Source organism: Microdochium trichocladiopsis, assembly GCF_020744255.1.
Source record: "Microdochium trichocladiopsis strain MPI-CAGE-CH-0230 chromosome Unknown B0I36scaffold_7, whole genome shotgun sequence".
Taxonomy (NCBI): domain Eukaryota; kingdom Fungi; phylum Ascomycota; class Sordariomycetes; order Xylariales; family Microdochiaceae; genus Microdochium; species Microdochium trichocladiopsis.
The window spans coordinates 2,496,232-2,520,005 of NW_025763550.1; the positions used below are offsets into that span (position 1 = coordinate 2,496,232).

Below are 23,774 nucleotides of genomic sequence, written 5' to 3' on the forward strand. Positions count from 1 at the left end.
GTAATGTGTACTTTCAGGTCCATTTTCCAACGCTGCTTGCCGCCGCAGTGATTGGTATAGCGCTCATTCTGCATCACTCATCAATTCGTTTCTTCAGTTTAGAGCTGGTAGCTTAATGGATGCCTGCGAGGCGGGCTGGCCACTCCAGCATGGTAATAATGCAGGCCGAGAGTGCTGACCAGAGTGGGACAACCTCCTTCTCTGCATGCCGGCCGCCTACGACACGGGTTAGTCCATTACATCACGATCGCTTCCCCTCATCTGCACAGCACAGACGGCCCGCTTTTCACGGCGGCGCTCTTTTTTTGACCGAAGGCACCACCCAAGCTTTGCAGCTTCACCATCGCGGCCACTGAAGCTGGTGGTGGGGGACCAATTCACAGCCCTGGGGAGCTCCATCCAGAACACGCCAGTCGTCTCGTTCCCAGGGCGGCCCTGTTGGCCCGCAGCAGCAGCAGCAGCAAGCAGATTCCTCGCCGTCTGATCGAGGGCGCGCACAATGTCACGTAACCCATCTTCGCCGAGCAGGCGGAAAGCAGCATTCAGCTGCCAGACCTGCATGCATCACCCAGAGGTCGGTGCCGTTGTCGGACGAAAGGCCACGTGTAATTGTCACCATGGGCACTGCGGCATGGGATGAATAACGTCAAATGGGGATTGCCCGTCCCGACGGACCTGGAATGTCTGCCGACAAATTCCGAGGGAGGAGCTCGCGCTACATGGGTCGTCTCCGATTCCAAGCATCTCCGTATGTATATCCAATTTCACCTGTAGACCTTTGCTCCGCTGACCCGGAGGCCCGTCAAAAGACACGAAGCAGTGTCTGCCGCGCAGGGGTGGTCGGTTTCTGATTGCGTAAGAATGAGCGTGGGGAGCGGCATTTCTCTACTAGAGTCGAGGCGGGCACCACGCCGGCGGGTGCCAAGCTGGGGGTTGATTGGCGTGTTGGCAACCTCACCTACCCCTGGCCCAGCAGGATCTTATCAGATCATCAGATAAAAATTTTCATCTTAAGTGGAGATCGTCGTTGGGGGGCCGGCGGAGGTGCCCCTCGGTGCCATATGTGTGTGTGTCTGGGTGTGGGGGTGTGTGTGTGCCGTTGCCATCACCCTGGCCTGTGACATAGCATGGTCCCTAGCAAATTGGTTTCCATTCGTTTTGGGCTCCTCAACTCGGCAGTACCGTGACTGATCCTGTTGAAAATCTTTCCAGCTGCGGAGTCATGGGGGGCCGCTAGCAGTGTCTGCCGTCTTTCAACGAATCTCGGTTGCACAGCTGAGCTATTCTAGACGTCGATCCCTGCATCAGCATGTCCTTGGCGAGGCATTTGGAGTCGAAGCACCTTCTTCCGAGCGATCCAGGAGCCGAAGAACGGTCTGTAAGACTTTTCATACTGTATATTGGCTCCTCTTAGTCCTTGCACGCTGAGGATGACGGCAGGCTTGTGTGACCACCATCATGGGAGGACGCCATGCAGTCTCGCCAGGGGCGGTTTTGGAAGGTGTATAGCCTGCATGCGGGGACGGATGGACAGAGCAATACGCCGTGCCCGGTGGGGTCTACGTCGCATCTCGATTCGATCAGCTGCCTCAGCTTCGCAGTTGTGCTCCAGGCAAGAGAGCGTGGGAGCAGCCATCCAATTTCCTGGTCCGGCCGGGACTCGCCGACACGGCGGACTCTTTTGGCTCTGAAGTGGTCCTGCTTTAAAAGACATTGACGCCGAAGTCGCTATACCCTGGGCTTGTTCTGGCTAGCGGCCAAGGATCTTCCGAGCCGGTGTGTTGTGGTCCATCACGAGCTTGGAGCCCCAGTGTCCATGCTGCCACTGTCGACACCATTGGCATGACTGCTGGAGACAAACACCTGGTAGAGCCGTCGCTCCAGCTAGGCTAGACTAGAAATGGTAGTGTCGTGCGTGGCGACATGTGGTGGTTTGGAGTAGGGGCGAGATGGAGTGAGACTGGGTGCCAGGCTACAGACGGACAAGGCCAAGATGGAGGAGATCATTCGAGTAAAGGTGCCTCGCCTGAGCATCGCGCTGGTTCAGAGGGACCTCCCCTGTTGGGCAGAGCGCCGAGTGGCGTCGAGCAGGTTGTGCTTGCCCCAGCCAGACAAGGACGAGACGAGATGGCCCCGGGGCACAGACTGGACGAGAGGGGAAGGCCTTGCAGATCCATCTTATCAGATCAAAAAGATAATGCCGATGTCGCGGCAACCGGCCTCGCACAGGCCAGCTCCTGCTGCAAGAACGAGCAGGCCATCCCTGCAAGGCGGCCCCGTTGCCAGCATGTCGTCCCAGCCTCTGCTGTTGCGCTTCCTGGGACAAGGACACCTCAATCAGGCTTGCGAGTCACGGTATAGAGTCAGCACCAGCTTCACCTCTGCATGCATGGTGCCGGTGCGACTCCATCGTCCCAGCCTGGTACCACTGGTGCATCTTGCTCTCAGGGGTTCTCCCGGGTTCGGACCCCTTCGCGGCACATTTTTTCACGAGCTTGTGAAAATAGGAAACCATGGGAGACGAGGTCAGGGACAGCAAGGCCCACGTTTGTCTGCCGGCAGCTTGACTTGGCAACGGGACTGGGTGTCTCCGCAGTAAATCGTCCAGGGCAGCCAGCCAGAGGGCGTGTCGTCACCATTCGCCCACCGCCCGCTCGTTGCCGAGAGCACAATGGTTGGGGACGAGCCATTGCAACAAAGTAGCGGGCAAATTGTCCAGCCTCGAATGTCACCGTTGAAGCCGCCGGCAAACAATTCACCATCTGGAGGAAGAATGCTGCCGGCGCGGAGGTGTGCCCGCGACTGGCCAAAGCAGAGGTGGTGGTGGCGTGCTTGGCTGGTCGGTCGTGTCTGGCTTCTGGAGCCCTGCTCCGCTCATGTGCCGAGCTTGACTTTGGAACTGCATCGCGCGGCGGACCCGCAGCTGCTCTACACATGTAGGGGTCCTCGGGTGACGTTGGTGGTGTGGTTCTACGGACCAAGTACCACGCACAGCCAGGTCCATTCATGGATCGGCTCGGCCTCCGTCGAGGCTTCTCTTGTTTCTTCGCCGCCGGACAATTGGCCCGCTACTTTGTTGCAATGGCTCGACCTGACTAGGCTGGGGCTCTATCCAGCTTTGTTACAATTTAATCCGCGCCTCCCCAGGCCACATGGCAGGCGTCCCATCCCGCTCTCCTCCTACCTCTTCCTCTTCCCATCCTTACTTTCACAGACCCAGAGCACTCGAGACACTTGGCCGTTAGCTGAGCTCCATCCCACTCTGTGGTGCGCTCCCAGGCATATTCTATTATTGCCACCACCACTCACTTACACGAGCTCGCCCTGCTACCCCTCCTACATCCGCCATGGCACCCCACAGCTTTTCAGATAGCTCCTCCGATAGTGGTGACGCTTACTCGGGCTTCTCCCACCAGAAGCAGGCACCGAGACACAGCAATGGCACCACGCCAAAGCGCACCTCTCACCTGCGCCGTTTTCCAAGCGAAGAAGTCCACGATTTAGTCTGTGTTGGTTTTGGCCCTGCGAGTCTTGCAGTCGCCGTCGCTCTCAACGACAACATCCAGGCGGGCCGTCTGGGAGGCCGAGATGGCGGGCCCTTGCCCAAGGTGCGCTTCCTCGAGAAGCAGCCGCGGTTTGCGTGGCACGCAGGCATGCTCCTACCCGGCGCCAAGATGCAGATCTCCTTCATGAAGGACATGGCTACCTTCCGCGACCCGAGGTCTCACTTCACATTCGTCAACTACCTTCACCAGAACGAGCGGCTTGCCGACTTCACCAACCTGAGCACATTTACCCCGGCACGGTCCGAATTTGAGGATTACCTGAGATGGTGCTCCAGCCACTTCGACGACGTTGTCGACTACGGCTCAGAAGTGCTGGCTGTCTCTCCCGACAACGAGGGCTCGGCCGACAAGGTATCCACGTTTACAGTCACCTCGAGGAGCGGCAAGTCTGGCGTCATTACAAAGTGTCGTGCACGCAATGTTCTCATCGCCATCGGCGGACAACCGTCCTTCCCGAAGCAGCTCCCGCAGAAGCACCCAAGAGTGATCCATTCCTCGCAATACGCGACACTGGTGCCCAAGATACTCAACAAGCCAAATGCGCCCTATCGCGTGGCTGTCCTCGGCGGCGGACAGAGCGCTGCCGAGATCTTCAACAACATCCAGAACCTCTACCCTAACTCGAGCACATCCTTGGTGATGCGTGCTGAATTCCTCAAGCCTAGTGATGACTCTCCATTGTAAGTCAATGCATGATTCCCCCTTTGCCTGCGGAGCTTGCCATTTCGAGTCAGTCCATCACTAACTCGGTCACCCCCACAGTGTAAACTCTATCTTCAATCCCGATTATGTCGACGACTTGTACCAACGCCCTGAGCAGCTCCGGCGTCAGGTCATCACAGGGGCACGCGCCACAAACTATAGCGTCGTGCGCCTTGACCTGATCGAGCACCTCTTCGAGAAGATGTACGACCAGCGGAGGGAACTTGGCGCCGACGAGAAGCAGTGGCCCCACCGCATCCGTGGGAACACCGACCTCGTCTCTTGCACACCTCTGGGTGATGACAAAGTGCGGCTCGCCATTCGCCCGACCGGGTCGGTTCATGCCACGCAGGAGTATCTCGATGTGGACCTCGTCATCTCCGCCACTGGGTATCAGAGGAATGGGCACCTCGGCATGATCGAGCAGATCGAGTCACTGCTGCCAGAGTCCGAGGGATCGGCTCAGACCCCAGCCGGCAAAGCTATGGACTACAAGTTCAACCCCAAGGTGGGCAGCCGCGACCTTCGGGTGACTCGTGAGTACGCGGTCAAGTTTGCCCCTGGCAAGGTCGCGCAAGGATCAGGAATGTACCTGCAAGGCACGAACGAGGGGTCGCACGGAGTAAGTCTTTTTTTGTTCTGTACCTTGGTGCTCCTCTCCTTTCTTGTCTCTAAAGAGAATGACACTGACCAGATTCTCTAGTTGAGCGATACTCTGTTGTCCATCCTGGCTGTCCGGTCCGGCGAGGTTGTCGACGCCATGTTTGGCCTCGCACCCAGGGAAAGAGCGATGCTCTGATCGAAAAGTTTGACTCCATGCACGTATCATAGCGCAATACCCCCATTGTTGTACATGATTGTTGTTTAGACATATAGACCGGGTGTGGTTAAAAAATGGAAAAGCGATTGTGGCTATTGTTTAATGATATCATTTACCAGTCCCCATCTGCAAACTGTCAGAGCCGCTGAGATTGCTCACGATTCCCTTCCGCAGTTCTTGACCTGTCTACTTTGCCCATGTCTTATCATGAGCCGCGATTCCCCTGTGAGACTTCAAACACGGCGACCTTCCATCACAGAACGATCACCCAGCTTGCACCACAGCGCACATGACCGCTGTAAGACCAAGTGACATGCAGAGAGTCATGGCTCGAACAAGGGCAAAGCCGTGACTACCGCATCTGCTGAGTGCCACATGTTAATGCCAACAATGCGAACCCCTCTGTCCAACATGCTGCCATGGATTTAACACATACGACGACCCAATCACATCACAGAGGAGCGACCAAGCGACCAATGACGAATAACGCCAAGATCATCCAATCATCAAACATGAGGGATCCAACATGGTCGGAGAGCTGAGGTCTCAAGAATCAAGCAGGACCAGTCACAAGTCCCGGATTACCAAACCTGTGAGAAGCAAAACCGGGAACCCTGATCAGCATGCCACGAGGGAGGGGGAAGGGATGTGCGGTGGCTGCATCAAGTGCGCATGACAGGGCGGACACAGGCAGGCAGCCAGGCATGGAAGCCTTCCATATTCCACAAGCGCCCGATGGTGGTGTGCTGAAAGTGAAAGAGTGGTCCTCCTTCGCATGTTGCGTCGAGGCGGGGGGACCCCTAGCTTGGAAGCTCGAGTGGACGGAACGACTTACTTACCAGAAGGAGGAGGAGAGCAAGAGAGCCGGTACTTCGTGGACAAGTACCTCACGCGAACCTGCGAGCGACCAACAGGAACTCTGGGAAGTAATCAAGGTCGCATCCAAGGGGGTCTCACATGAACACCTCCGCTCTGACGACCACGGCACGCGCACGCGCGCATCACACACAACAGCGCCCCTGGGATCCACAGGGCTCGGCGAAACAACGTCGATGCTGCACACATCCGGCCGCGCGTGGAGTCGCGCGAGAGAGAGAGAAGGAGCCAGAGAGACCTTGCGGGTTCAAACAGGGGGGCAGACGTGGGGGAGGGAAGCTGACTGACCACTCACGAGGAGGGAGTTGGTAAGGCGATCGAGTTTAGAACGATGGAGGAGTGGAAGACGAGCCATACACAGACGAGGGAATTGGGCATTGCTAAGCACTAGACGACTACTTTTGAGGTGTCGGCGATGGCACGTGGGGATCACCGCAGGCAGCTTGGCTGGACACCTAGGACATGCATGAAGATGGAGATGCTCGCGAGCATAGATGACGTGAGGCGGAGCTTGTGCGTCTGGCCGCACCCGAGGGCACTTGGAAGAGCACCCTAACTACAGTAGTATATCGCAAGGAAAAGAAGGCCCAAAAAAGAGAGCAAAAGGTAAGTGGCTCAGTGAGCTAGCCTGGTCCCACGACGGCGGGAACTAAAAATCGAGAACAGGCGCAAAGGGGGGGCCGAATGAAGCGGGATTGTACATGGGAAAGTTGGGATGCGGAAAGTTGGCGCGGTCTCTTGCAGCCAGAGCATGTACACTCAGGACCACGTTACAAGCTCAGTGTATTCACAGCATGCAAGAAGACGTGAGTGAATCATCACAACGTCTGGTGTTCCTTAGTTTATTCCAAGGCTCCGTGTCTAGACACATTTCTACCGTTTGTAATAATTTGCACAACGCGGATACTGGACAAGGGTCAGGCTTGCCATGCCGAATGCCCTGTCTGTGGTGACGCCAACGATCGTGACGGCTACACACCATCTCTTTTCGGTCTCCTCCCGCTGCGGAGAACAGGGAGGGGCCTAGCCGGCGCCCAAGCTGGATGAAGGTAGCGCGGCGCGCCGGTGACGCCTTGGGGATTGCAAACCCGTCGTGCGTGATTGGCTTATGATACGCCGACAGTCCTGACTGATGACAGTTGACGGGCTCGGGTGAGGCTTTGAGCATGGAGTCGTCATGCACGAGGATGGGTTGACGGGCATGTGAGCGGTCTCTGCGCAGATGTGGACTGTTTTCGTTGACGCAGCAAGAGCTTCAGCGGGGCATATTGAGCACTGATGGGGCATGACTGCCTCTCAAGTTCCCGCAGGACCGCACGGTAGAGAGTTCAAGATGTTTTGCGCACAACGAAAATGGGATCTGCCAAGAACTCATGGAAGGGAAAAGTGCGATGGAAAGCTTCTGAAAAGGGGTCCGTAACTAGGCTTGAAAGAGGATCATGGGTTCGTGACTCTTAAAGATTGAGAACTTGAAATGAGGACTTCTACTTTCAGGAAACTCGCAACGTAGCTACCATCCTCTTTCATCGATCGTTTGAACGTGGTATTGACATCGTATAAGAGAATGCTTATCAACAATCAGGGGCGTTTGGTCTAGGGGTATGATTTTCGCTTCGCAACAACAACACAAGATGTTGTGCAGATGTGAAAGGTCATGGGTTCAATTCCCATAACGTCCAAGATCTTCTTCTTTTGCCTTTTGCTTCCATGAAGCCGCTGCTTTGAAAACAGCTGTCTTTCACTTTTGCCCTCTCAATTTTCTTGCTGCTTCAGTTGTCACGACCTCACTTTTCGCGGCTTCCTTTGATGCTTTTTGCTGGTCTTGCCAACAGTCGATTTTGCTACTAATTGCATCTATGACAAACGCATAGGCCAGCAGGGAGGGATCGTAATCAACAGAGGATATTCGTGCGTAGATTCAATTTCCATTGACTGCTTGCCAAGTCATATTTAGGCTTGAGCGAATTCTTCAGGCCTCATATGTCGATTGTCGCCTTCCCGTCAACGTTCCGCCAAAACGCGACAGCCGAGCAGCCTTCAGACATGTTGGCGCTGTGATGAGTGCTTCGCATCGGGCCAGCCAAACGTCGGGAAAAGCTATTCTTGGGGAAAATGGAACAGAAAGTGAAAGACGCTTTTGTGGGAAATGGCTCCTAGGCGGGCATAAGGCGCTATTAGAATAGAAGATTTTCGAATGTCTTGGCTCGGAGCACTTGCCATTCACATATTTGTACCACTCACAAATCAGTAAAATCAGAGCACCGCGCAGATGAAAAGGAAGGAGCATTACGCTGACCATATTCTTTGCGCGCGCGTGATCCGACAAGGAGACTGCTGCTTACAAGAAAAACTATGGTCATACTTTCGTGGTAACATTGGCTGAATTTACAAGAGCGCAGTTGAACCGCACGACAAGAACATGTCTTTCCAGGCATGCCATGTTTCTCGCAGAACCCACCATTCAATACGAGATTCTTTGCCACGACGGCACTTTACATGATCATAAACAAAGTCCCAAGAACAATCTCTGCCGCACGATGTCACGTAGTTCCGCTTTCTTCATGCTCATGCATGAGTCATCGGGTACCAGCTCCTTGAAGTTGCTCTTCTTCACACTGGAGGCAATCGACATCTCAAAGTCCTGCATCCAGCCTCAGTTTCTCCTCATTCCTTGACGACTCTGGTGAACCCGTTACTTCCTGATACAACCTCAACCCTCATGCGGCAGAGGTGTCAGGCCCTGAAGCGTGGGGCAGATCCGGAACGCCTGACCCTGCCAAGACTGTCCGCCCAGCTGCTCGCCCGAACCCTCGAGCTCAGCTGTGCCAGGGCCGCTCGCGTCTTGCAGAACCTGGACTTGACTGTCGCCAGAATTCTGTCCGTGAGACCTCGGGGTTACGTCGATGATTGTGGCGTCGCCGCTGTGGACGTGCAGCACGCCGACCGAGGCGGCAACCCGCGGAGATCCAACGCTCTCATCATCATCTGCCGGAGTGGGCGCGTGCGTGCTGCTCGGCGTGTCGGCGGCGGGACATGTGGCCGGGACGAGCGACGTAACGGCTGTAGGCTGCTGCTGCTGCTGCTGCTGCTGTTGCTGATGATGATCGTGCTGGCCGTCGTGGTAGGCTGCCACGGTGAAAGTCTCTGACAAGCTTGTTTCGTTTGTACTGGCAGACATGGAAGAGCCAAAGTCCACCGCTCCATCGACGGCGAAGAACAGCTGGTCGCCGTACCAGAGGTACGGTTGACCATCTCCGGTCTCGGTGCTGACGACAGAAGTATCCAGCATCGAGGGCCAGTACACCCCTTCATCAAGAGCCAGGGCGTCAGCAGTGCTGTGGGGAAATTCCTCGCGCATGTGCTCCTCGTTTCTTCCAGAAAGCATGGGATCGTCGTCCTGGGTGAGGTCTATGACCACGGGGCCGTCGTCCTCGGGGAACGCAAAGCGTGGCATGCGCGGAGTCCGGGGCGGCTCGGGACCATCGCTGAACGGGTCGTCGAGGAGCATCGTGCCCTCTGAGCCGGCAGCATGGCCGCGGACGATCATGGGACTCTCACTGCCTGCCGCGGGGGGCGGTCCGCGCAGGCCGATGCCGCGGTATGCGCTGCTTGGGAACTTGGGGGAGTCACCGCCGCCTTCGTTCTAAGAAGACGCAGGGACTGTTCCTGCTCCTGTTGCCTGACTGACGGGCAAGGTCATGCTGTTAGTGGTGTCGTATTGCTGGTGAATCTGGCTGTGCCGATTGTTGCCGCCTGAAGCAGCAGCAGCTGCTGCTGCTGCATTGCCGGTGATACCAGTCGATAGAGTCGGGACGTTGGGCAACTGGCTAACCCATGCCGCCGTGAGATCTTCTGTCTGCAGTACGTATGGTCGCACCGCAGTGAGCTGTGAGGAAGTCATCTTGTAGTACCCAGCCGAGCAAAGCCAGGCTATGGCGCATGTACACGCACAAAAGAGCTGCAAGTGGTCGTGGTGTGGTAGCACTTTGAGGTCGGCCATTGTCGGCCACCTGCCGTTCTCATTCATAAACCAGAGCACAAGTCCTAGAGATATGTGCATGGTCAGTTGTGGTCATTGATAGTGTCCCACGTTTTGGATGTCGAGGTAGTCAATAATGGCTGCCTACTTATGCTCTGGAGGTATGTCACCGTGTCTGATCTGCCGGGGAACCGGACTGCTCGCTCGACGAGACTGGCCCCAAAGTCCACAACATCGTTCTGGCTCCAGAGAGGGCCGCTCATGGTGTGTGCTGTCGCCACGCGGGAGCTAAACAGGTGGAATGATTATCGTTGCTAATCCCTGCTGCAGGAGATGATGTTTTTGTCATGCGGGCTGTGCCGTTCAAGTTTCAGTTTTAAGGTGACCTCCTGGGACAGCCTGAGAAGGGTTGAAAAGCCCCGGCGATGATCTCGGCGACGAAAGCAGAGACACCACCGTGGGTATTGTGGCATGTGTGAATATTGTGAGATAGTGTTGCGGTAGCTGTATGCTTGGTGCGAAAATCACCAGGCCCTCACATTGACGCAAGTGGAATTTTCAAGCGGTCCAGGCTTGAGTCGCAGCAGTGTCGACGTGCGCACTAGAAAGCGTGGAGAATGAGCTCTAGTTGGGTAGATATCTTGACAGAATGGATGATGTTCTCGCCATGTTATGCACAAGTGAAGAGAGGGGTCCGGAATGTGACTTGGTGGTGGTGGGACGGCCGCGGTCTGGTTTGGTTGCCCGGGTTTCTTGGAAGACTAAGTTATGGGCTGAGCTCGAGGCAGTGCCGGTCGACCAGCAAACACATGTCCACTAGCCTCCTTGCACGTAACGGGACCAATTCAGCGCGGAGAACAATGGGTCTGCAAGTGAGGATTCAGAATGAGCTGTGTCATTATGCAGAATAAGCTATGAAAGGACAAGTGACTAGACTCTCAAAATGAGGAGATGGAAGAACGCCCATGCTGGGTATCTGATCTGGGAAAATGCATCGCCCATGCGCCTGAAAACATGTATGTCTTGAAAATGCAGAACCGAAGTTCAGAGCAGAGAAAGAAGAAGAAGGGGGCGCGGTGACGCGCAATTACAACAATGTAGATATGCGTTGGCTGAAGAAAAGATGTGTCTCGTGGAGAGATGCGTTGGCTTTTGGTAGTTTGTGGTCATCGTTGCATGCGTGCTATTCGTTTCATATGCTGATCGTATAGAGTCGTGGGCTTTCGTCGCCGCCGTCGGTAATATGTTCCGTGGTGTAGTTTTGTGTCTCTGGGTGAATACTGAAATGTCTGGTTTCGCAGCCTAGCCATTGAGGCCTAGAGGCAGGGTCGGTGGCAGCAGATGTTGCATGTCAGGACAAGATAGGTTTGCCCCGCCGCCCAAGTGCTCGTGTTGTTTCTTGCCATGGCTTCCAATGCCATCCTCCTTACAGGTACATCTCGAGGTGCCTCTGCTTGCGGAAGCACTGGTGGAACACTCTGGCAAGCACCAGCCCGGCAATCATGACGGCCTCGATGCCCAGTATCGCTATCCACACCTTGTCGAGCGTCGCCGAGTCCAGGTCGAAGTGGGATGCTGTGGTGGACGTGGAGGACAGCAGTGAGGCTGACGAGGATGAAAGTGAAGGGATGACGCCAGTGAAGAGGGCCTTCAGAGACGCGCCGTGGTCCAGGGCAAGGGCATCCTTGAAGAACTCCATTGTGGTGGCTGATCGATGTTGTTGACGGGGTACTATCTTGGAATCGTGCGGCTGTTTTTGTTATTGGGGTAGTTGTTGCGGTGTGCTGTTGTGGATCGTTGCCCGTGCTGCGTGGTGGAGAGCCGCCTCTGCTCAGTGGAGTGAGGGAGTGGACTTGTTACCGCGTCTTCTGCTGCTTGTGGCAGACGTCTTGTCTCTGCCGTGGTAATTTGATGGTTCTTGACGCTTTGTGCTTTTCGTGCAGGCGGGCTTCCCCAAAACTATGCTGGGTGTCCGTTGCTCCGGTACCAAAGATTGTCGATGTCTGGCTGTGTACTGTGCCAAAAGTCCGCAACGCTCCACTCCTATGCCGCCTGAATTCGAATGCTGAATTATATCTGTCGTCGACGTCGTCTACTGCCTAGCGTCAGCACAGCTGGTCGTGATTATTGTCTTGACGTCGCGAAAGGAAGGATGCAGGAGCACACTCGAAAAAGAACAGATCACAGGGTGATGTAACATTACTCAATCCCATGCGGCTGGAACAACCAGCCGCGACGGGGATTGCACCCGCCAAAGGGAACGGACCACATCCACGGGATTGAATCCTTGGACTGTTTTGAGATTGATGCTTACCTGCCAATGCTCCCTATTCCGGGGTCCCCCTAGGACGTTGTTGTAGACTGTCGAGCGTCTTCGCACAGTCCAGTGTTGCTTCGCTTCGAGGCGAGATTGTTTATGGAGTCCCTGCCGTGATTGAGCGCCGCCCGCTTTTTTGGATAAAGTACCCTTCTCTCACACCCTTGACCAGGCAATCAAACTCGGAAGGCAGCATAAAGGGGAAACCCCCAAAAACAACAGAACAGTGATGATAGTCGCGGGAAGAAAAGAGTATCGCGCTCAGACAAAAAACCCATACAGTCAAACATGGGCAGATAGCGTTGGTTTTGTTGTCGTTGGTGGTGAGGACAGGGTCTGGGGCCAGAACCTGGTTTTTTCTTCGCCTCCCACCACCTCATTCTCCGCCTCCGCCTTGCTAGGACCCCTGGGGGAAAGATACGATCTAAACCCCCTCTCGCGACGCTATCTTAGCACATCTAGTCGTTAGTTCCAGTCTTTGCTGCGGTCTGGCCGGCTGGTGAGAATCCCCGATTTCAGCGAGCCTCTCCCTGCGACCCTCGCGACGACTTCTGGCGGTGAAAGCGGACCAAAACCTCGTCAATCCAATGAAGCGCCCCGGCTCGGCCAGGCTGGCACTAGGATCGTGCAGACAAGGTGGGTTTAGCATCATCCGCAACCATGACAAGTGCAGCCGTGCAAGGGCAGGGTAGCCGTTGCGTAGCGCGAGGGCTTGACCAGGGAGGTTGAGCAGGGATACTGTTGAGGGAAGGGACGGAACGAATTGGCAACTTTTTGCTGGCATCATCTGACAAGCGCCATCAGCCTTCCCCCCGTTGGGGCGGCAGGAATCCCGCGGGTTGACGTAACGGTAACCTCAACCAGGAAATGGCCACGGGATATGCTGTCTCCAAATTAGGGATACATGCGCACAGCTCCGAATCCAAACCGGCTGGTAATTAAATCGGAACGCGACAGTGTTGACCAGCGGAAATACCACGTCCGCGAGCGGACTGCACAGCATCATCATCATCAATCACCCTCAGCGAGTTTTTCCGGGGCGGGTGGGCGCGAACAAAAAAAAATCATGGGACCCGACATGGGCCTCCCCTCTTTTAACATGACGATGCATGAACCAGGTTCGCGCGCGCACTCTGGGAGAGGGGACGGGCCCAGATTGGGCACAAGCACAGCTGGCGGCCTTCCGCCAGACAGGGATGATTGCGAACCAACCACCGTGCCAACCCATCTGTTTCGTTCCCCCATCCCGACTGGCATGGCACGATAATTAATCCACACACAGGCGGAACGGAAATTTGGACCGGCACGGATGATTCCAGCCCGGCCGGCCCCGCGTGTCTTGCAACATGGCCCGGAACAGCGGTAATTGCAAGTAATTAATAGCATAAACCTGAATAGCAAGGGCACTCAATATTTGTCTTGCCATTGAAACGAGTACCTGGGTTGCTTTGTTATTGCTGAATTGTAACGAGCGTCTCAACTCTTACCTCTAGGTCCCCGCTCCCGAGCCCTAACCCATGCGCAGCACTTTGCACTTGGCGCAGCATCACAGTGGAGATAGCGCCAGCACGCAGCGCCGGCCGCCGGCCGCCAACCGCCGCCATCATCAACCACTGGACTTCTCTCGACTGGTTGGTGCTTGTCCCCAGCCTTGTACCCGCCGACGAAGTCGAGAATGCCGGGATCACGGCCCCAGTTGATCAAAGGCGGTCACTCTGAAACCCGAAGCTGACTGGCCAGCACTCAAACACTGCATGATCTGAATTGTTGCCCGTCTTCCCTTGAAGCTCATTCTACACCGCCGCTGCGCCTGGCGGGATATGCGCAGTCCTGTGTACAAACCCTGGCCCCGGCCGCCGCCGCCAGGCCTAGTGTGTACGCTTGTTTGGATTGGGCAGGAAGCCCTGGAGATTCTCCTCCTTGTATGACCAGACCAGGCGGCGTTCTGGGCCAATGGATGGGTTCTGAATTCTCACGTCTTGCATGTTGAAATGGATGTTCACCAGGGATCTTGCGTCGCAGAGTTGTGTCATGTGTGATCTAGCTCTATGGAGTGGCTTGCAATGACCTCTATGGATGTTGGTTGGCGCATTTTCAAAACAGCTCTATAGTTGTTTGCGCAGAACTGCGAATACTCCCAGCTAAGGGTTGGTGACGGAAAGAAGCAGGCAAAATGATGGGTGATAAAGGGTAGTGTACAATGACTTCTATCATACGTCAAATGTTTGGCGCTAGCAAATCGTACTTAACGCAGTTCTCAACCTTTGGGGAAGAGCTCAGTCAGTTGGATGCTTCAGGATAAGATTGCAGTGAAGGTTACTCACATCTTCGAAACTCGCTTGCATGAACCTACGCGCCTCCAAGCCGGCCCAGACAAAGAACATGTGGAAGTCTCCGCCCTTCATCATCTGTGCACCGCTCTGGGCGCCAAGCTGTCGTAGGATCGGCAGGGAGCTGCTGAGGAGGTCCACATTCGGGTCGAGGACGCGGCCGATCCCCTCGAGCAGGAGGATGCTCACCACGACGTTGACAAAGTCGCCTTCGATGCGTACATGGTGGCTCCGGACCATGTCGAGTACCTGCTGCAGGATGTCGCCAATCTTCATGTTGCCCAGAGCCAGCGTCTGACTCTTGACGCCGAGGACAAGGTGCTGCATCTTGAGCGCAAAGACCTCCTTGTCGATCACGGCATCTGGCTGCCGGCATCGTTCGCACATCAGCTTTCCGGCCTTGTAGCCATCAAACTCGGCTACAGCACGGAAGAGATCGAGGAAATTGGCACGGTTCGTGGCATTCAGCTCCGTCACCAAGCCAGTGTCGATGAAGATCAGTTGCGGTCTGTACCCTTCTGCGTCGATCTTGCGCAGCTCCGCCTCCCATGCCTCCTTGTTGTGTCGCTTCCTGTATGGCCTCAGACGCGCCAGCACCTGCTCGGTAACGTCGGTTCGCTCGTCAGGATTTACCGATTGCTGCTTCTGAGCAAATGCCGGCAAGTGTGGCTGGTCTGCCTGGTAGAAGCGGACCATGATGTTGCCAGGATGTAAATCTGCGTGCACAAAGTTGTCGAGCAGTAGCATGCGCAGGAACGCGTCCAGACCTTCCTGCGCAATGTCGCGCTGATACACGCCCGCGCCGTTCTCAAGGAAATCAGCAAGTGGCATGCCCTGGGCAAACTCTTCTATCAGGACCTCTCGAGTAGTAAAGTCCAGGTAAGGGAAGGGAAACCATGCAGTTGACCTGTCTTTGAAGTTCTTCCGGAACTTTGCCAGGTTTGCAGCTTCTATGCGTAGGTCGAGCTGTAACTTCATCATCTCTCCAAATTGTGCAACCTCGTCTGGCAACGACAGCCATTCTATCGTGGGAATTGCATTGAGTACGCTGGCAAAGAACCACATGATCCGAAGGTCGCGGCGGACTGTCCTCTCCACTCCGGGATGCAAGACTTTGATCGCGACATAGCTAGATGGCACACGTTTCGGGCTGCTCTTGAGTACTGTGTCGACATTGCGGCGCACATTCTGGCGAATGTTGCTCTTCTTATCCTCGACATCGACATCACCAGGAACGGCAAGGTCAGGCTTCAGCTTCGCCTTGTACACCTGCGCGATAGCTCCGACCCCAAGGGGTTTCTCGTCGAACTCTTCAAAGACGTCTTCAAACTCGCGACCATCGAAGGCGTTCTGGACTATGCGCCTCGTTTGCCGCATTGAGTGTGCCGGGGCTTGCGAGTGTAAGCGCGACATTGTCTCGCACATTTGGGTTGGGAAGATGTCGGTTCGAGATGCGGCCCATTGGCCAAGCTACGTCACAGTCGTCAGTCTCGAGTGGTGGGCCAGAAACGTGAACCAGGTCCATCATGGCCTCGGATGCAACTCACCTTGATGAAGGCAGGTCCTGCCCACTCCATGCTCCGCACCAAGAAACCGAACCACCACAATGTACCGGATCGTTCATTGTCGAACTGGGGCTGCCGCGGCCCAATCCAGACCGCGGGTACGGCCAGGATGACAGGAACGAAGATCACCACCAGCTGCAGGAATCTGAATCCCGTACACAGCGGCTCCCATATGTATACATCAAGCAATAAGAATATCTTGTGTCCGGCACGCTTGGGGCCTCTTTCATCGTCTGGTACTGATTTCTTGAGCTCGGCCCGGGATGCCTGGAGCATGCGTCCCTCGCTCGTCTGTTCTGTGCCGCTGTTGTCTTTTTCGGAGAGCTTGACAAAGGCCGCGGTGCCCAGAGCGCCGTTGGCCGCTGTCGCTAGCAACACCCTGCTGTGCCTCGAAGATTGGGACGAGCCATGGCTGGAGCTCTGGTGTGTCCGATAGGCGCCATTAGTGGACCGACGAGCGCTGGACCGAAAGGACGCGCGGAAAGCAGGATGGCTCGAGAAGAGGCGTGACGAAGCGCCTTGTATCGTGGCCGTGGGATGCAGAGATATGTGAGATGGAGCCTGCCGCGCACAACACCGGCCGAGCAGGATAGCTGCCCTCATGGCGGCAGGTGTTGGTTATGATGTCGAGGGGTCGGTAGGTCGAACGAGAGGAGAGGGCATGGCGCAATTAGAGGGTGGTCTAGGAGTCTAGAAACGGCGGCGCAGTGGACATTGTGAATTGCGAGAGAGGGAGGACAGGCTCTATGCGAGAGAAGGGTTGCGGCAGGCGGGAGGATGCTGGTGATGCTTGTTGTTTGTGGTGGTTGCAGGGCGGGAGCCTCGGCAGCGGCCAGGTCTCTGCCACTTTGAGTGCAGACCCACCTGTCACGGTGACGTCGAGGATCAGATCAGATGCGACGAGGTGCCCGCCAGCCGGGCAGCCAGTCCCTTTGGTTGCTAGCCGGGCTCTCCACTTTGCCCCGAGTACCGCCGTCTGCCACTGCGCGGCGCGCTGCGGGAGCCCATCCGGCTGTCTCCGAGTCTATCGATTGCCAATCAATCTTTCGAGTGTCGTAATCAGCCAGGCCGGGACTGTGGGGGGGCAAACAATCTGGAGCCCATCATCGACATTGCGACAACTTTTGGGCCTCACCCACCGTGACCCTCCACCGATCTCAAAGCGCAGAACAACGACACACCCAACCCTCATCACTCCTCATCCTTGACGCCGCCAACAGAGCACTAGCCACACGCCAGAAACACACAACACACGATGGGTTGGTTTTGGGCAGACTCGACCACGGCCACCACGCCCTCTGCGTCGCCTCACGGCGGCAAGAACATGGCTGGCCTCACTCCTCCGGTGAGCATCATCTCGAGCCCTGCCCGTCACACTGGGAATCACGACTAACGCTCCTCAGCCCGGCTGTCCCATGCACAAGCATCAGAAGAGCGCCGACGCGCTGACTGCTGCTCCCGCCGCCTGCCCTGTCAAGCACAGCAACACGGCCGAGCCCATCTCTGCATGTCCCGTCCCTCACGAGTCAAGGAAGGCTGCTGCTACCGCATCCGACACCCAGTCAGAGTCCATGCTATCGAAGCTGAACCCGCTCAACTACATGTTCAAGGAGATCTCCCAGGCCCCCGCCCCCGACCAGACTCACACCCTGCCCACCGAGCGCGAGCCCTCCACGATTCCTCGGGGCGACGGCACAGGAAACTGGGAATACCCTTCGCCTCAGCAGATGTACAACGCTCTGCTCCGCAAAGGCTATACCGATACCGACATCACGGCCGTCGAGAGCATGGTTGGCGTGCACAACTTTCTGAACGAGGGTGCGTGGGCCGAGATCATGGAGCACGAGAAGCGCTTTGCCGGTGGCATCTGGCAAGGCGTAAAGCTCTGCAGCCACGGAGAACAGGGACTCGAGACAGCTGCCAAGCAGTATGGCGTGGAGAAGCAGCTTGAGGATCTGCAGCCAAGCCTGATGCGCTTCCAGGGAAGACCAAAGGATATGACGCCCAAGGCCACAATGATGCAGGTCATGGGATGGATCTACCCAAGTGCTTTCGGGTGAGTTTTTCACTTCTTTGACCTCGGACTGTACCTGCTAGCGAACAGCCACACTAACAAGCCTTTCTCAAACCAGCACCGAGCCACCCTTCGATCGTCACGACTGGTTCGTTTCTCGCACAGTCAACGGAAAGGAAACAGAGGTCCGCTATGTGATCGATTACTACGAAGGCCCCCCAGAGCCAACCGGCGAGCCTGTCTTCTACCTCGACGTGCGCCCCGCGGCAACCCTGTCTGGTGCAACGGAGCGCCTGGTTCGATGGGGCACCGACGTATGGTGGAGAGCCTCTGGGGGTGATGCCCGCGAGGCTGCGCGCAACTCGCCAATCCTCTCTACCGCAGCGGCTGCAGCTGCGTCAAAGTGAGCGGGCACGCGTTGGTATATGGCATCTCTTGTACGATTGGAAGTCTTCTGACAACTCTCTTTTGGCCGCATTTGCTCGGAGTTTTCTGTATTGGGGTTTACAGCTTGGCGATGAGTCGGGTGGCGACTTTTACGCGCAGCTTGGGGTTTATTCAGTCTTCAACCCTGCTTCTTCCGACTACGTTCTGATGTGCTTTCTCGCAATTTTACCAATGGAACTGTACAATATCATTATGAACAACCGAAATTCTCCATCATTCTTCTCATGGCCGGCTTGGACTTGATTCATACATAAACAACTGAACCCTTAGTGCTATGCTTCGCGGATCTCATTTTTCACGACACCGCTTCTGTGAATTGGGTGTGGTCTAACGAGGGCCTTCTGCTGCGCTCTCTTCAATATTATTCTGAAGCGTAAGACTCCGCGCTTCTTGTCACGAACCGGTCTCCAGGGTCAATCGACCAACCGGCGTTGACGTTGCTCGCAGTCCGCCGTCATATCATCATGGAGCTTACCGGGCCACCCAGTGATTTCGTGATCCATCGTTCCAGTGCTCCTTTGGGCCTGTCGACGTAGCTCTCGTGATTACCTAAGCAGCTCATCCATGCCGTAGACTTGGCCTTGTCCTGTCTATAGGGATGACGCTACCACTGCCACGAGCAGAGACCATTATTTGCTCGTCGATTGGGTCGAGATAGCATGCTCAGACACTGCATGGTTCAAGCTGAGCGAGATCCTCCGGGATCAAATACAACGGCGTAGACGCTGAAGAGAGTCCGAGTCATTGGATGGATATGATGTAAAGCATCTTGCCGGAGGGTAGTATACGCTGCTGTAAAAGCTACTTGGGCGGATTTCTCTCACTGATCATGACCGATGGGTTTCAGGTCGGCTTCCCCCGCGCCGCCCAAAGAGAGAATAACACCATAAATGACGAAGGAGGCTGGTCCCTATCTAACTGGAACCAGCTATAATTCAACGGGTTTGCTGAGTTGCAGATATCATTGCAGCTTCCGCCGCCTGTGGCTTAGGCACGAGACTTGTCGTCGACAACCAAAGTCAAATTGCCTCACAAGGGCTGTACCGTCAGGTAACCGATCGATATAGCCGCTATGGACAATGGGAGAAGCAGTCAAAATCCTAAGATACCATCGCGTTGATGGCCAGGAAGACTAATTGATGCGGATGTACACTATATTTCATGCATGCGGGCGTCCCCGGTGGTAACGAGTGACTGATATATACAATGAGGTACTTGGGCGTAACCAGAACTAATCAAAGACAAAAGGCAGTCAAAACTACACGACACACGAAATGTCCGAGACTGCAAGAGCTCATCAGATGCGAATGACACAAAGTCCTTTTGGGGCTTGGCTCGAACTCCAGGCCATCCCAGATATTCACGACCAACAACCACCCGCAACAACGACCACCTGTTTTGTTGCCACGCCCTGTCTAGGCACTCTGCCAGGGGTTCTGGTGCGCCACATAGGCCTGCGTCTCCGCGGTGTTGCCCGCATTCACGGCAATGATCTCGACGCCGCTCCTGTCCTTGAGGATGGGCCACTCGGCTGTGACCCAGACGCTGCTGCTGCTGATCGCCTTCTCCCCGAGCAGGACATAGGTCTTGCCCGTGGCCAGCTTGGCAATGGCGACGGACACGCGGGTGGCCAGGACATTGTCGAGGACCTCGTCGTCGGTGCACTCGGCGTCCCAGGTGTCCATCTGCTGCTGGCTGACGGCGCTCTCGTACCACTTGCCGCCCACCTGGCCGGCGAAATCTCCCACAACGTCGAAGTCCGCGTCGTCCGAGAAGCCCGTGTAGAAGACTGTGCTGTCGCCGACTCCACCCCAGGCGGCGACATAGTCGTCGATGATGTCCTGGCTGGGGCAGTCTCGCCGGGAAAGAGGGTTTCTGTACGCAGCGCGGGCGCGAATGGCCTTGGCCATGTCGACCGGACTGGCCTCGATGGCGAGGGGGAGAGCCAAGAGAAGGGCCTGGGTGATGGTGTTGAAGAACTTCATGGTGAATAATGTCTTAGGTTGACTGGGGAGACTGCAAGAGATTGGAGGGCAGACGTGTGCTTGGAGGGAGAAAGGCACAATACTTTCTGGTTGTTGTGATATCTGGGATGTGATGGGCTCGTGTGATTCTGAACAATAAAGGGACGATGATGGTTTGTGGTCGACATGCCCTTATGTACTTTTCCCGTTGTCACGAATCCACGAAAAGACAGCCTGGAGTACGTAGTCCAAGGGGCCTCGAGTCAAAGCAAAGCAGTCGTGCCGTGTATGGCAGTGAGCGCTGTGCAGCACGTCAACTAGCACTGCCCTCGTATCCCGTAGGCGAGGAGCCATCCTCGAGAAGGAGAGAAGACAGTGACCCGTTTCCGCTCAGTCGTCTAAACATAGAGCAATCGACTGCCGAAGCAGGCAACTTCGTCATTTCGAGGAATGATGCACACCAAAGGATTCCTTTCTGCACTTGCTAGCACATTGCCCACTGTTTTTTTGGTCTGCCATCATCGATCCGCTCCTGCGATTGACATCGGCCAAGGCGGTGTTGCTATTCTAAGCCGCTGCGCACATATCGGTACAGCATCGGATGCGAGCAGTAGCAGGAAATATGTCGATGATCGGCGAGTTACTCGTGCGAATGGACATACTGCTTCAACTCTGAGACAGTATGCCATATTTCGGAGCTCGTCTCCGCCGATGTGGAATAGGACTAACTATCCAGGATCAGAGCGGCTGCAGTATGCAGGGGTCATACTATATCAAGGCGAAAAGTGCCAGGTCAAGCGGAGCGCTTACAGGGATGCTTCACATGGACTAGACTATGGAAATCCGAGATCTTCATTCACAATCCATGTGTACTAGAGATACTCCAAGACGTGTGAGTTGAGTGGCACCTTGACAATGACTGTGGGAAACCACTCTTTTTATAGATGTGGTCTGACGTCATGCAACCGATCTGTCACTGGCCGCTGGATGCCACAAAATGCACCCAAGATTGGTAACACGAGGTACCATCTTGTAGCACAAGTCTTTACAGTATATCGCGCAAGCTCTTCAAAAGGTGCCAGACGTGAATTTCTCAATTTGCTCCATGACAGTTTGGACCACCAAGCATTCAGACGATTTCTTTCATCTCAATACTCAATCCAGAATCAATATCATCACATTATCATTCCAAGAAAAATGAACAACCCAAGTAAGGACCAGCTCAAGTCCGCAGCTGCCACGGGCGACACCGCACATTTGCGAGAGTATTTTCTAGCACACAAGCCAAGCATACCCCCTGAGACAGCCCAAGAATTGCTGAAGGCAGCTGTTGTCGGATGTCACACTTCAGTCGTGGACTTTCTCCTCAACGAATTTCCGCAACTGGAACTCAGTGACGAGACCGTCCACGCGGCTGCATGCAAGGCATCCATCCCTGTCCTCTCGCAGCTCATTGCCCGCGATCCTTCGCTCGCGAACAGAAGGCTCGAACGCATAGGGACGCCTCTCTCCTCGGCCTGCAGGAGTCGGAGGTCCATCGAGTTCCTGCGTTATCTCCTCGAACAAGGTGCCGACCCGAACAAGCGACCGGAGTCGTTCGGCTTCCCTATCGCACTGGCTGCTACCCGCTACGATGACACCGCTGCAATCGACCTGTTCCTAGGACATGGCGCGCGCCTGGAACACTCGGGTGCCCTTGGAGCGGCTGCCGGGCAAGGCAACGACGCAATGATGCGCTATCTTCTCAGTAAAGGGGCGGCACCCGATAACGACGCCAGAGAGCTCGCAGGGGAGCACCCGCTGCACAGTGCGCTCATGGCTGGCCAGGTTGGAGCAGCGAGAATCCTGCTCGACCACGGTGCCAGCATCAACGTTGTGGACCGCAGTGGGAAGAGCCTGGCCGAGGTTGCGGATCTTCTCGAGAGCAAAGGCGAGGACAGGGCTGAGTTCAAGGCTCTGCTGTCCAAGGTCCGAGAGGAGCGTTCAAAGCAGTAATTAGTCACTTCACCACTTGATGTAGACGCCCCCCTCATGCTAGTGAGAGAGAATGAATACCAAATCCTTCAGTTGTACGCTACATGTCACCACTGTAAGCCGTCGGCCCAAGTCCTTAATTGAATGCTCTGAATGTCAATTTCTCTTGCTGAAGGTGCTTCTCATGGTTCGCCGACTGCGGCACTTAGAAGAAGACGAGTTGCTCACATCCTACTGTCCTTCATTGCCAGCCTCTCAGTGTCAACTTTTGGCTAACAGAACACTGATCCTCAAGTGCCTAGGAGGACTTTTCTCGGCGCGCTCATGCACAACTCGAGCTGCTTGCAATGTATGACGAATCTTACAATGACGCCAAGGATTTTCTGTAGACTGGGCTCAAAATAGCGACTGGGCATCGGTCGACATCGCCTCCGTACGCCATTTTCTTGGAGACCGTTTTGATTCCATGGTGCGCTTGACACATGTTGTGGAAGGATTCGGGAGGGGGTGCACCTAAATGCGATGGCAGACGGGATGATCTCACAACCTTCGCACCTCGAGGTAGCTGCAGGCCAGCCTGCCTCATCGAACTTAAGAGCCTTGTCCTGCTGTGAGCGGAGCTGACGTATGCCTATCACAGCCCACAGTTGCAGGGTGCCTTGAAAAAGATGGCCTCTGCATGGGTCAGGCGCGGGACCGTTACCAATTTAGAAAATCTGGGGAAGCGGCTAGGTCGTAAGGGCAACGAGACGCCCCGGCCGTGTTACTGCCACCAGTGCCGTGACAGCCGGATGCTCCTCGAGGTGCCGATCATCGCGTGCACGTCTTCTGGAACTGGTCAGATTACTGTATCGGGCATGAACACTGGCTCCCTTGCATCCCCACATCCCGCAGCGGCAGTGGCTGTGGCGTTATTAGCTCCCGCTCCCGTGGCCCCCAACATGCAAGGCCCCAGGCACATCCTTGGACACAAACCCACATTGTCAGCGCGTTGCGCACACTACATACGTACGTTGTCTCTGCTGTGCTATGTGATTGGTTGTAACAGCTCGTTACGCAGATGACGTGACGTATGCTTGCACGACTTGCTTCGAAAGGCATACCCCTGTGAGTTTCACTGCACCATCGGATTTCGGACCCGAGCGGGCAACGGGAACAAGCGAAACATTCTCCCCTTACAATGACCTTTCTTGGCATGCCTTCGTCGATCTAAAGAGTGC

General features: G+C 55.6%; 5 protein-coding genes and 1 non-coding gene across 6 annotated transcripts; 4 read left to right on the forward strand and 2 right to left on the reverse strand.

Moving 5' to 3' along the window:
- Positions 1–3,347: 3,347 nt before the first annotated feature.
- B0I36DRAFT_247175 (L-lysine 6-monooxygenase (NADPH-requiring)-domain-containing protein) lies at positions 3,348–5,067 on the forward strand (the record flags this gene model as incomplete). Its single annotated transcript, XM_046150286.1, has 3 exons — positions 3,348–4,246; positions 4,329–4,890; positions 4,972–5,067. The coding sequence occupies 3 exons, from the start codon at positions 3,348–3,350 to the stop codon at positions 5,065–5,067; spliced, it is 1,557 nt and encodes a 518-aa protein (XP_046010747.1).
- A 2,479-nt stretch (positions 5,068–7,546) lies between these two features.
- Positions 7,547–7,643, forward strand: B0I36DRAFT_t117. Its single transcript has one exon. It is a non-coding gene; the product is annotated as a tRNA-Ala (tRNA).
- Positions 7,644–14,477: 6,834 nt separating this feature from the next.
- B0I36DRAFT_247412 (putative ubiquinone biosynthesis protein) lies at positions 14,478–16,758 on the reverse strand (the record flags this gene model as incomplete). Its single annotated transcript, XM_046150307.1, has 3 exons — positions 14,478–14,522; positions 14,585–16,060; positions 16,138–16,758. 3 exons carry the CDS (start codon positions 16,756–16,758, stop codon positions 14,478–14,480), a joined length of 2,142 nt encoding a protein of 713 aa, XP_046010748.1.
- Positions 16,759–17,123: 365 nt separating this feature from the next.
- On the forward strand, positions 17,124–18,877 carry B0I36DRAFT_433112 (cytochrome c/c1 heme-lyase). Its single transcript, XM_046162654.1, has 3 exons — positions 17,124–17,500; positions 17,559–18,211; positions 18,288–18,877. The coding sequence occupies exons 1-3, from the start codon at positions 17,411–17,413 to the stop codon at positions 18,574–18,576; spliced, it is 1,032 nt and encodes a 343-aa protein (XP_046010749.1). The 5' UTR covers positions 17,124–17,410; the 3' UTR covers positions 18,577–18,877.
- A 1,154-nt stretch (positions 18,878–20,031) lies between these two features.
- On the reverse strand, positions 20,032–20,601 carry B0I36DRAFT_351413 (uncharacterized protein; the record flags this gene model as incomplete). Its single annotated transcript, XM_046157008.1, has 1 exon — positions 20,032–20,601. One exon carries the CDS (start codon positions 20,599–20,601, stop codon positions 20,032–20,034), a length of 570 nt encoding a protein of 189 aa, XP_046010750.1.
- A 1,176-nt stretch (positions 20,602–21,777) lies between these two features.
- B0I36DRAFT_413441 (ankyrin repeat-containing domain protein) lies at positions 21,778–22,575 on the forward strand (the record flags this gene model as incomplete). The annotated part of the gene is made up of 1 exon (XM_046161996.1): positions 21,778–22,575. The coding sequence occupies one exon, from the start codon at positions 21,778–21,780 to the stop codon at positions 22,573–22,575; it is 798 nt and encodes a 265-aa protein (XP_046010751.1).
- Between the last annotated feature and the right edge of the window lie 1,199 nt (positions 22,576–23,774).